This window comes from Lithobates pipiens, unplaced genomic scaffold, assembly GCF_037356315.1.
Source record: "Lithobates pipiens isolate NorthernLeopardFrog02 unplaced genomic scaffold, aLitPip1_a1.2 Scaffold_27, whole genome shotgun sequence".
NCBI classification, from domain to species: domain Eukaryota; kingdom Metazoa; phylum Chordata; class Amphibia; order Anura; family Ranidae; genus Lithobates; species Lithobates pipiens.
In genome coordinates, this window is record NW_027507788.1 from 214,145,047 (window position 1) to 214,157,967 (window position 12,921).

A 12,921-nucleotide genomic window follows, 5' to 3' on the forward strand; every position below is an offset into this window, starting at 1 on the left:
GGAGGAGGAGGAGGAGGAGGAGTCTTCTTCCCAGCCCAGGGATTTCATTATTCTGTCACTATGTGGAGTAAGACTTTAACTTGATCTCAGAATCCCACCCACAGGGGTCCCAATGGGGCTGCTGAATGCGATTCAATAATGCATTTGCAGCATCCAATTCACTGAAACCTTGTGTGTCAGTGATGGGGGGAGGTTTTATTTACAGCACTTTCCCGACAACGGCTGCGACAAAAACGTCAGGATACCGTCAGCCTCACTGGTTGCTAGGACGCTATCAGTCTCAATAGCATCAACGGTTGCTAGGACGCCACTGGTCTCCCAGCATCACCGGTCGCTAGGTTGCCGTCAGCCTCACGGTTGCTAGGACGCCGTCAGCCTCAACAGCACCACCGGTTGCTAGGACGCCGTCAGCCTCAACAGCACCACCGGTTGCTAGGACGCCGTCAGCCTCAACAGCACCACCGGTTGCTAGGACGCCGTCAGCCTCAACAGCACCACCGGTTGCTAGGACGCCGTCAGCCTCAACAGCACCACCGGTTGCTAGGACGCCGTCAGCCTCAACAGCACCACCGGTTGCTAGGACGCCGTCAGCCTCAACAGCACCACCGGTTGCTAGGACGCCGTCAGCCTCAACAGCACCACCGGTTGCTAGGACGCCGTCAGCCTCAACAGCACCACCGGTTGCTAGGACGCCGTCAGCCTCAACAGCACCACCGGTTGCTAGGACGCCGTCAGCCTCAACAGCACCACCGGTTGCTAGGACGCCGTCAGCCTCAACAGCATCACCGGTTGCTAGGACGCCGTCAGCCTCAACAGCATCACCGGTTACTAGGACGCTGTCAGCCTAAACAGCATCACCTGTTACTAGGACGCCACTGGCCTCCCAGCATCACTGGTTGCTAAACCACTGTCAGCCTACCTGCATCACCAGTTTCTAGGACGCTGTCAGCCTCAACAGCATCACAGGTTGCTAGGACACCACTGGGCTCCCAGCATCACTGGTTGCTGAACTGTCAGCCTCCCTGCATCACCGGTTACTAGGACACCACTGGCCTCCCAGCATCACTGGTTGCTAAACCGCTGTCAGCCTCCCTGCATCACTGGTTGCTAGGATGCTGTCAGCCTCAATAGCATCACTGGTTGCTAGGACGCCACTGGCCTCCGAGCATCACCAGTCACTAGGTTGCCGTCAGGCTCACTGGTTGTTAGGACACCATTAGCCTCCCAGCATCACTGGTTGCTAGACTGCTGTCAGCCTCCCAGCATCACTGGTTGCTAGGATACCGTCAGCCTTCCAGCTTTACTGGTTGCTAGGAAACCGTCAGACTCACAGCATCACCAGTTGCTAGGCCCCTTCAAAACGCACAAGAAGAGAGCCACACCCCATTATTATCCATGCAGAGCATCGCGCCCCATTATTATCCATGCAGAGCATCGCGCCCCATTATTATCCACCTCCCCATTATTATCCATGCAGAGCATCGCACCCATTATCCACCGCCCCATTATTATCCATGCAAAGCATCACGCCCCATTATTATCGATGCAGAGCATCGCGCCCCATTATTATCCATGCAGAGCATCGCGCCCCATTATTATCCATGCAGAGCATCGCGCCCCATTATTATCCATGCAGAGCATCGCGCCCCATTATCCACCACCCCATTATTATCCATGCAGAGCATCGCGCCCCATTATTATCCATGCAGAGCATCGCGCCCCATTATTATCCATGCAGAGCATCGCGCCCCATTATTATCCATGCAGAGCATCGCGCCCCATTATTATCCATGCAGAGCATCGCGCCCCATTATTATCCACCGCCCCATTATTATCCATGCAGAGCATCGCGCCCCATTATCATCCATGCAGAGCATCGCGCCCCATTATTATCCCCCGCCCCATTATTATCCATGCAGAGCATCGCGCCCCATTATTATCCATGCAGAGCATCGCGCCCCATTATTATCCATGCAGAGCATCGCGCCCCATTATTATCCATGCAGAGCATCACGCCCCATTATTATCCACAGCCCATTATTATCCATGCAGAGCATCACGCCCCATTATTATCCTTGCAGAGCATTGCTCATGACATGGAGGGGACACGCCGATCACAACGAATAACGTACATCACCCCATCCCACCCGTGTGTATGAGGGCAGAGCGCCCCCCAGGGGTGACCCCCTCCTCCACACTCACATCTATAGGGGACTGTGCTGTGTACACTCCGGAGCCGGGAGACAGCGCAGGAGGGTCCCAGTGACCTCCAATGGGGTTCCCCCCCCATAACACCCCGAGCCCAGCCAATCCCCTCTCCGCACACTCACCAGATACTTCCCCTTGGGGGAGAAGCGGCACAGCTGATTGGACAGTTTGAACACCTCAGAGAAGTTCATTTCTCTCCTCTTCACCTCATTCAAGCTGAATCCATCACCGCCGGAGAGGAGGGGGGCGGAGCACGTACACGTCAAGGGAATTACGGAAGGACGCTGGCGACGTGGGCGTGCCGTATGCTAATCAGCTTCAGCGCAGCGAAGATGGAGGGGGCGTGACCTATGGCATGACGGACGGGGGAAGAAGGCGGCAGCAGAGGGGAGTGGGGCGGGGTTATGTCGTGTGGCGAGCAGGTGGTGGGGGCGGAGCCGAGGCGGGATTGGCGGCCTGAGGCGGCGGGAGAGGACAGAGGCGGGAAGGGAGGCGGGAGACGGAGGACTGTGTATCCCGGGCTGGTTCCCGGGTGGAACGTGTCCCCTCCCCCAAACAACACCACCACACAGACACGGAGACCCCGAGACCTCACCGTGTATGTGAGTGAAAGTGATTCCTGTCACCATGGAAACCGCTGCATTATATACCTGACAGGGGGGCGGGGTCCAATACTGACTGGGAGAGTCCACTACTGACAGGGGGGGGAGTCCAATACTGACAGCTGGAAGAGTCCAATACTGACAGGATGGGGGGATCTAATACTTTCTCACTCTACCTAAAACTTAAAAAAAAAAAAAAAAAAATTATAATAATACAATTTCTAAGAAATTTATAAATAAAAAAATATATATTTTTCTTCTATTCTCCATAGAGTGTAAAAATGTACTGGAAAAAAAAATACATTGTATCCTATAATTTCCCTTCTATAAAATGACATTTCTACTACAAAGTACGACAAAATTATTTCAGATTTTAAAAAAACAACGTTTTACTTACATTTATTTCCTTTTTTTTTTTTTCTGCAACACAAAATTTAAAAAACAAAAATGTAAAAAAAAAAAAAAAAGAATAATAATTGCTGAGGGGAGTAAGGAAATAATTAGAGATAATTAAAAGAATAAATAAGAATACATTTATTTATTTAATTTTGCTAATTTTTTTTCAAAGAAAAAAAAAATAATAATAAGAGAGAACAGGTAACAAGAAACATAATAGCGCTTTGTGAAACAAAAAAAAAGAAACATAATAGCTAAAAGAAATATTTAAGTCTGACAAGGGTTTAACTAAAGGGTTAATAGGAATATATATTTTTTTTCATTTTGTGATTTTTTTTTTTCATTTTGTGATTTAAAAAAATAAAATAAAAACAAAAACATTAAATATTGGTAAAACAAATCTAGATAAAAAAGAAAAATAATAGCTAAGGGATAAAGGGGATAATTGGGACTGATTAGGGTTAACTGAGGGGCAATTAAGGAATGTAGTTTATTTTTTATTTTGCACATTTTTATTAAAAAAAAAAACATTAAATATTGTTAAAAAAAAAAAAATTGAGATGAAAAAACAAAAACAAAACATAATAGCTAAGGGATAAAGGGGATAATTAGGGCTGATTAGGGTTAACTGAGGGGCAATAAAGGAATGTAGTTTATTTTTTTATTTTGTACATTTTTATTAAAAACAAAAAACATTAAATATTTGTAAAAAAAAAAAATTGAGATAAAAAAAAGAAAAAGGCTAAGGGGTAAAGGCCTGATTAGGGGTAACTGAGGGGTAATAAAATAATGTAATTTATTTTTTTATTTTGCACATTTTTATTAAAGAAAATTAAATATTGGTAAAAAAATAAAGATAAAAAAAACAGAAAAATAATAGTTAAGGGAATAACTAGGGCTGATTAGAGTTAACTGAGTGGTAATAAAGGAATGTCGTTTATTTTTTTTTACTTTACACATTTTTATTTTAAAAAATAAAACATTAAATATTGGTAAAAAAGTTGAGGTAAAAAAAAAAGAAGAAAAATAATATCTAAGGGGTAAAGGGGATACTCAGGGCTGAGGGGTAATAAAAGAATTTTGTTTATTTTTTTATTTTTAACATTTTTATAAAAAAAAAACATTAAAAAAAGATATAAAAAAAACTGAAAAATAATAGCTAATGGGGATAATTTGGGCTGATTAGGGTTAACTGAGGGGTAATAAACGAATGTAGTTTATTTTTTTATTTTGCACATTTTTATTACAAAAAAAACAAAAACCATTAAATATTGTTAAAAAAAATTGAGATAAAAAAAAAAAGAAAAATAATAGCTAAGGGGATAATTTGGGCTGAGGGGTAATAAAAGAATGTTGTTTATTTTTTTATTTTGCACATTTTTATTTAAAAAAAACATTAAATATTGGTAAAAAATAGAGATAAAAAAAAACAAAAAAAGTAATAGCTAAGGAGGATAATTAGGGCTGACTAGGGTTAACTAAGGGGTAATAAAGGAATGTAGTTTATTTTTTAATAATAAAATTAATTATTATTATTAAATAATTATAATAGTAAACAAAAAAATCTAGATTACATTAAAGCATTTTTTCCCCCAACACTTCATATTCCTGATATGTGGCTGCTGTGCTGTGTACTTGTATGAGAAAGTCTCCCGTTCTCTTTGTATTGCTTCCTTTGTGTGAAATCCCCGGTGTTCCTGCCAGTCACTCTGCTTTCCTATTAACAACTGACCACACTAAGCGGGAGAGCACAGCATGGTCAGTTCTCTAGCTGTGCTGGGAACTCAGTCTGCGCTCCTCCAATGATCAGACTTTTCCTGAGACTTGCCCCCGCCACTGCACAGCCATTCACTGGGAAGATCAGTGTCCTGCTGTTTCTCCCCTCCCCCTAGCTCGTCTCTATCTCTATCTCTCTATCTGTCTATCTCTATCTGTCTATCTATATCTTTCTCGATAGATAGCTAGATAGATAGATAGATATACAAAAATGTTTTGCCTTTCGTTTCTATTGTAAACTGAATGGGGTGTTTTACAAGGTTATCATTTACAATCACTTTAAACAATTATGTAAGAAACTAGAACATAATAGCTAAGAGGAGAACGAGATGATATTAAGGACTGATTAGGTTTAATTAAGGGGTACTACTAGAAATATATATATTAATAATATTAATTATTAAATAATTTATTTATTTAATATTTATTTATTTAATCATTTAATTTATTTAATTTAATATGTATTTAATAATATTAATTAATGAATTAATGGTGAAAAATAGTATCTTCCATCTTGCTTGAGGTAATTGTAAATAAAATAAAAAAACTATCATAGACAGTACTCACTGTTTCTGGTGAAAAAAATAGAAATGTAAAACAAAACATCAGAAAAAAATAGCAAGAAGGAGATTATTATTATTATTATTCATGTACATAATTTATATAGCGCCAACAGTCTGCGCAGAGCTTTACAATGTGGGGAGGGGGGGACCATACAATTAAAATACAGTTCAATACAGAAGGAATAGGAGGGTCCTGCTTATGGAGCTTACAATCTAAAGGGAGGAGGAAGTTGTTAAGGCTGATTAGGGTTAACAAGGGGTTAATTAAGAGGTGATGGGAATACTTTTATTGTTTATTTTATTTATTTATAAATAAAATTATTATATTACTATAATTATTTATACATTTTATTTATTTATTTTCTGTTTTGCGCAGTTTTTTTTTTTTTTTTTCGTTTTTTTTTTCGAAAAAAAACCCCAGAAGAATAAAACAAAATAGCACACAAAAATGAAAATGAAAGAAAAAAAAAACTGCAGAAAAATAACGTCTAAAAGAAGCCTGAGTTAATCAGGTCTGATTTGGCATTAATAAAGGGTTACATAGAAATTCATTTTCTTTAAAAAAAGAAAAAAAAATGAATTTTGCACATTTTTGTATGAGACACTTAAAAAAAAAAACGAATGAAAAAAGGGGTAAATATTATTGGTTAAAAAAAAGAAATAGAACTGCAAAAAATCAGCAGAAAAAATGAGTAAGGGCAAGAAATAAGAGATAATTAGGGCTGATTATGGTTAACAAAGGGTTAACTAGGAATAATGTTTTTATTTTTTTATAAAAAAATTAACAAAATGCGTAACTAATTATATATTAAAGGTAAAAATAGAAAAATGGTAGAAAAATAATAGCGACAGGGAGGAAGGAGAGAATTAGGACTCTGGGTTAAATAGAGATGTAGAGTTCCATATAAATAGGGTTCAATAAAATAGAAATAGGGATAATGGGTAACTGCACAAAAAATAAAGCAAATTAAAAAATAATACAGCTTATACAATTGTGACACAAGTCATATTGTATTTGAATGTTATTAAAAATGATCTTTCCTTTTCAATCTGCAGCCGCTGTACGTTTCTGCGAAACGCAATGTAATATGGCCGCCCAGAAGAGTTCTGTACACAGATGGTATACAGAACACGCCCCCCTCTCAACAAAAGTGGAGTTACACTTGAAGGCCCCATGTACACGGGATGCTGCTAAACGCACGTTCAGAGGCTTTTTTCAACTGCCCCAGAACTCGCCCGATGTCACCCTATGTGACCACAGTCTCGTTTATTGACGTTTTTTAGGCAGTTGCGTCTGACAGCGTTTCTTCAAAAGCAAAAAAATGGGTTCAGACGCCAACATTTCTGACATTTCACACGCCAAACACATCTCAATGCGGTAATCCACGTTTAGCCGCGTCTCGTTTATAGGCATTTTTCATTTTTGGCCATTTTAAAAAAGATATTTTATTTTTAATTTTTTTAGAAACGCTTCTAAACTCAAACGCGGCAAAACGTGGCAAAACGCAGCATGTAAACACGGCAAAACGGATGTTTTAAATATAGGTTACTGTCTGTCAAGTTAAATCATTCGTGATAGGTTGTAAAAATGTCCAATGTACATGAAGCTGAAATAGAAATGAAATGGGGGGGGGGGGGGGGGTATTCATCAAAACCTGATCAGACGGAGAAGCTGTGGGTAGAAACCAATCAGCTTCTATCTGTTATTTTAAAAACCTAAAGCTGGCCATACACCTATAGATTATCTGCAGATTTTCTATGGTTAGATGGAAAAAGTGCAACAGATTTCTTAATGTTCGCTAAACTGTGTGGATGGAGGAATCTCCCACTTTTTCCATCTAACCATAGAAAATCTATAGATAATCTATAGGCGTATGGCCAGCTTAACTGAGCAAGCTGGAGACAAAAGCTGATTGGTCGCCATGCACAGCTGCACCAGATTCGGTCTGCGCAGGGAGACCATTTGCAATTGTGCGGTGGCTTTTTTGCCGCCCTAGGCCTGGGCCTTGTCACCCTAGGTCAGTGATGGTGAACCTTGGCACCCCAGATGTTTTGGAACTACATTTCCCATGATGCCCATGCATTCTGCAGTGTAGGTGAGCACTGAGCATCATGGGAAATGTAGTTCCAAAACATCTGGGCTGCCAAGGTTTGCCATCACTGCCCTAGGCCAAGACACAGAGCTTGTTTGGGACTTGTTTGGACCATCATAGGATCTCATTCAGACCGGTGCACATGAGGCTGGGTTCACACTTATGCAAATTGGATGCAGCTTTTTCAATTTGCATGACAGGAGAGTGTGACCAGCTCTCAATGGAGCTCCGGGGCGGCCGTGGAGTGCACTGCAGAAGAGTCCTGGGCATCTTCGGCTCAGTTTCAGGTCCGAATTCAGGACAAAACCGGGACCTGCTTCGCCCTTGAAACGGTGAACAGGGGCGCACCAGACCCCCTGCTGTAATCCGCACCCGCAGCATATGTGAGCCCAACTTCTGTACCCCTGCTGTGCTCATTATGAGGGGCTTCCACCATTCCTGTGCTGACATACTGAGCACAGCAGGGGTACAGCTCCAGGAGGAAGTCAGCACAGCACAGGGATGGTGGGAGCCCCTCATAATATGCACAGCAGGGGTACAGCCCCAGGAGGAAGTCAGCACAGCACAGGGATGGTGGGAGCCCCTCATAATATGCACAGCAGAGGTACAGCTCCAGGAGGAAGTCAGCACAGCACAGGGATGGTGGGAGCCCCTCATAATATGCACAGCAGAGGTACAGCCCCAGGAGGAAGTCAGCACAGCACAGGGATGGTGGGAGCCCCTCATAATATGCACAGCAGAGGTACAGCTCCAGGAGGAAGTCAGCACAGCACAGGGATGGTGGGAGCCCCTCATAATATGCACAGCAGAGGTACAGCCCCAGGAGGAAGTCAGCACAGCACAGGGATGGTGGGAGCCCCTCATAATATGCACAGCAGGGGTACAGCCCCAGGAGGAAGTCAGCACAGCACAGGGATGGTGGGAGCCCCTCATAATGAGCACATGGCTGCCATGCACAGCTGCTCCAGTTTTGATATCCCGCACTGTACGGGGTCACCGGGGATGTGCGGGGTCACTGAAAATTGTTTGGTGTTACCACGCATGTGCTCTCCGCACATCCCCGGTGACCCCAAACACTTGTGGGGGATCTATCGAAACTGGAGCAGGCGAAAACTGGACCAGCGGTGCATGGCAGACAATCCGCGTCTCTCTTTCATTTTCAAATCTTAACGGAACGAACTGAAGAGAAGCTGATTGGTTGCCATGGGCAACTGCTCCAGATTCTGTTCGCTCCAATTTTGATCAATTTCCCTAAATGTCTTTTTATCTGTTCTAGAAGTCATATGTGTAAATGAGAAGATTGGTGGGGGCACATCAGGGCACATTGGAGCACATTGGGGCACATCAGGGCATATTGGAGCACATTGAAGCACATCAGGGCACATCAGGACACATTGGGGAACATCAGGACACATTGGGGCATATCAGGGCATATTGGAGCACATTGGGGAACATCGGGGCACATTGGGGAACATCAGGGCATATTGGAGCACATTGGGACACATTGGGGAACATCAGGGCACATTGGGGCACATTGGGGCATATCAGGGCATATTGGAGCACATTGGGGAACATCAGGGCATATTGGAACACATTGGAGCACATTGGGGCACATCAGGGCACATCGGGGCACATCAGGGCACATCAGGACACATTGGGGAACATCAGGGCACATTGGGACATATCAGGGCATATTGGAGCACATTGGGGAACATCAGGGCACATTGGGGAACATCTAGGCATATTGGAGCACATTGGGACACATTGGGGAACATCAGGGCACAATGGGGCACATTGGGGCATATCAGGGCATATTGGAGCACATTGGGGAACATCAAGGCATATTGGAGCACATTGGAGCACATTGGGGCACATCAGGGCACATCGGGGCACATCAGGGCATATTGGAGCACATTGGGGCACATCAGGGCACATCAGGACACATTGGGGAACATCAGGTCACATTGGGGCATATCAGGGCATATTGGAGCACATTGGGGAACATCAGGGCACATTGGGGAACATCAGGGCATTTTGGAGCACAGTGGGGCACATTGGGGAACATCATGGCACAGCGTTTACCAGCCAGCATGCAGAGTAGCGCAGTTCTCTCTCCGCTGCTCCCGGGCGGCCCCTCCTCTCTTCTCGTCCATCCCAGATGATGTCACCAGCAAATAGGGGTAGATGAGAAGCGAGGGGAGGGATTGTGCGGAGGGACAGGGACCAGCTAAGACCAATGGCCATCTCTACTGCAGACAGTCAGTTCAAGGAATGTTCAGAGTGAGGGAGGGGTACCCCAGCTTTGGCAAATTGATTTTCAAAAATGCTAACTGCTCCATTAGCTGGGGGGACAACTGGGATCTTTGGGGTGACAGGATGATATATTTTTGCCTTTAAATTCATCGTAAAGAACGTTCGTACAAGTTAACGAACCTAACGACAATTCGTATTTCGTACGAATTGAAATTGAATTTCGGACACGAATTATGAAGTACGAATCAATTAATACAAACCGTAACAGAACGAAACAAAACTAGTTTATTGACAGCGCCCATGTCTACTCCGAACTGAAACAAGTACAGACTATAGAGGGATATGCTTTGTTCATATTTCATGTCTGAGGTTTACAACCACTTTAACCTCCTCGCGCCCGCCCTATAGCCGAATTACGGCCGTAGAGCAGGCGCGTTCGTTCGGGCGGTCGTCCCTGGACGGCCTGATGTTTACTTCCGCAATGCGCGCCGCCGCGGGCGCGCATCGCGGAAGTTCTGTGTTCGCCGTGTCCCCCGGGGACAGGCAAACACAGATCGCTGTAAACGGCCAATCACAGCGGCCGTTTACAGCGTGATCGGCGTGTCCAATGGGAGATGATCTCATATGTAAACATATGAGATCATCTCGCAGCGCCGCTCTCCTTCCTCGCACAGACAGTGCGAGAGGGGAGAGATGAACGGCTGCAGCGGCAGCCGTTCTGATTCTGGAAAAAAAAAAAATTAAAAAAATGAAATAAAAAGTGCCATCCGCCCCCAGCAGTGCCATCCGCCCCCAGCAGTGCCATCCGCCCCCAGCAGTGCTATCTGCCCCAGTGCCATCCACCCCAGTGCTACCTGCCCCCAGTGCCATCCACCCCAGTGCTACCTGCCCCCAGTGCCATCCACCCCAGTGCTACCTGCCCCTAGTGCCATCCACCCCAGTGCTACCTGCCCCCAGTGCCATCCACCCCAGTGCTACCTGCCCCCAGTGCCATCCACCCCAGTGCTACCTGCCCCCAGTGCCATCCACCCCAGTGCCACCTGCCGTCAGTGCCACCTGCCCCCAGTGCCACCTGCCCCCAGTGCCACCTGCCCCCAGTGCCACCTGCCGTCAGTGCCACCTGCCGTCAGTGCCACGTGTCATCAGTGCCACATAGTGCCATCTGTCATCAGTGCCACGTATCAGTGCCATTTGTCATCAGTGCCACCTGTCAGTGTCACGTGCCATCTGTTGTCAGTGTCACGTGTCATCAATGCCACTTATCAGTGCCATCTGTCATCAGTGTCACGCGTCATCGGTGCCATGTATTAGTGCCATCTGTCATCGGTGGCACATATTAGTGCCATGTATTAGTGCCATCTGTCATCGGTGCCACGTTTCAGTGCCACGTGTCATCAGTGCCACGTATTAGTGCCACGTGTCATCAGTGCCACGTATAAGTGCCACGCGTCATCAGTGCCACATATTAGTGCCATCTGTCATCAGTGCCACATATTAGTGCCATCTGTCATCAGTGCCACCTGTCATCATTGCCACGTATCAGTGCCATCTGTCATCAGTGTCACGTGTCATTGTCCTGGTGCTTCAAAAGTGTAATAAATAGTCAACAAGTTAGATGTGTAACTTATGTTCCTAGAACACATGATGGCGCTACCTGCATGTTGGGCCTCTCTATGTGGTCAGGCTGTGAAAAAGTCCCACACATGTGGTATTGTAATACTCAGGAGGAGTAGCAGAATTTTTTGGGGGGTGTCATTTGTGGTATACACATGCCACGTGAGAGAAATAACCTATTACAATGACAATTTTGTGGAGAAAAAAAAAAAAATGAAAAATCTTAATTTTGCAAAGAATTGTGGGAAAAAAATGACAACATCAAAAAGCTCACTATACCTCTTACTAAATACCTTAGAATGTCTACTTTCCAAAAAGGGGTCATTTGGGGGGTATTTGTACTTTCCTGACTTGTTCGGGTCACAAGAAGCGAGATAGGCCACCAGTACATCAGATGTGATCAATTTTGTGCGATTCGCACCACAGCTTGTAGACTCTCTAACTTTCACAAAGACCAAATAATATCCACTAATTTGGGTTATTTTTACCAAAGACATGTAGCAGTATAAATTGTGACCAAAATTTATGAAGAAAAATTAATAATTTGCATAATTCTGTCACAGAAACAAAGAAATATGCGTTTTTTTTCAAAATTTTCGGTCTTTTTTCATTTATAGCGCAAAAAATAAAAACCCCAGAGGTGATCAAATACCACCAAAAGAAAGCTCTATTTGTGGGAAAAAAAGGACAAAAAATTCATTTGGGTACAGTGTTGCATGACTGAGTAATTGTCATTCAAATTGTGAGAGCACCGAAAGCTGAAAATTGGTCTGGGCAGGAAGGTGTTTAAGTGCCCTGTAAGCAAGTGGTTAAGGACCGTGTTTGATGCACAGCTGTTCTGTGCTTCTGGGTGAAGGCACCTGGCTGGCTGTCAGATTTGGGTAAAAGGATGTGTCCATGCAGCTGCTGCATCCCAATAGACATGAATGGGACTGTCTGCAAGCAAATTCACAATTCACACTGTGCAATGTGGTGCGCCTTTTTGCACCAGCGTTCCGGACGTGTGATATTAAAAAAGTACTAAAATGCTTTAAGGCCAGATTCACACCTATGGCATTTTTAGTGCTTTTTGCATTTTGCAGATTTGCACTGCAGAACGTGTTCCATAGGAAAACAAGGTAAATGGACTGTAGTGCAAATCTGCAAAATGCAAAAAGTACTAAAAATGTAATAGGTGTGAATCGGGCCTCTGTTCACACCACGGATGTGCAACCGAGCACATGGACTTTGTTTTTTTGCACGTGTCACATTTAGGGCAGCAAAATAATTTAATTTGAGCTGCCCTATGTATGAGAAACACACAAAAAAAAAGGTGAATGCGACATTTTAATAATTGCACTGCACCAAAATGCATGATCGCTGCTGTACCATGCGTTTTTGGCTCCCATGGCTGCGTGCGTTCGCAAAATATGTGTG

The 12,921-nt window shown here is 44.1% G+C and overlaps 2 protein-coding genes across 3 annotated transcripts in view; one reads left to right on the forward strand and one right to left on the reverse strand.

Moving 5' to 3' along the window:
* WRAP73 (WD repeat containing, antisense to TP73) overlaps positions 1-2,464 on the reverse strand; it is a 76,214-nt gene extending 73,750 nt beyond the window's left edge. For both annotated transcript variants that reach the window (XM_077458239.1, XM_077458237.1), the window contains exon 1: positions 2,331-2,464. In XM_077458239.1, the coding sequence (XP_077314365.1) occupies positions 2,331-2,399 (69 nt within the window). In that variant the 5' untranslated portion in view covers positions 2,400-2,464. The remainder of the gene's footprint in view (positions 1-2,330) is intronic.
* The window catches only part of TP73 (tumor protein p73), a 256,858-nt gene that overhangs the window by 15,013 nt on the left and 228,924 nt on the right, over positions 1-12,921 (forward strand). The window lies entirely within an intron of this gene.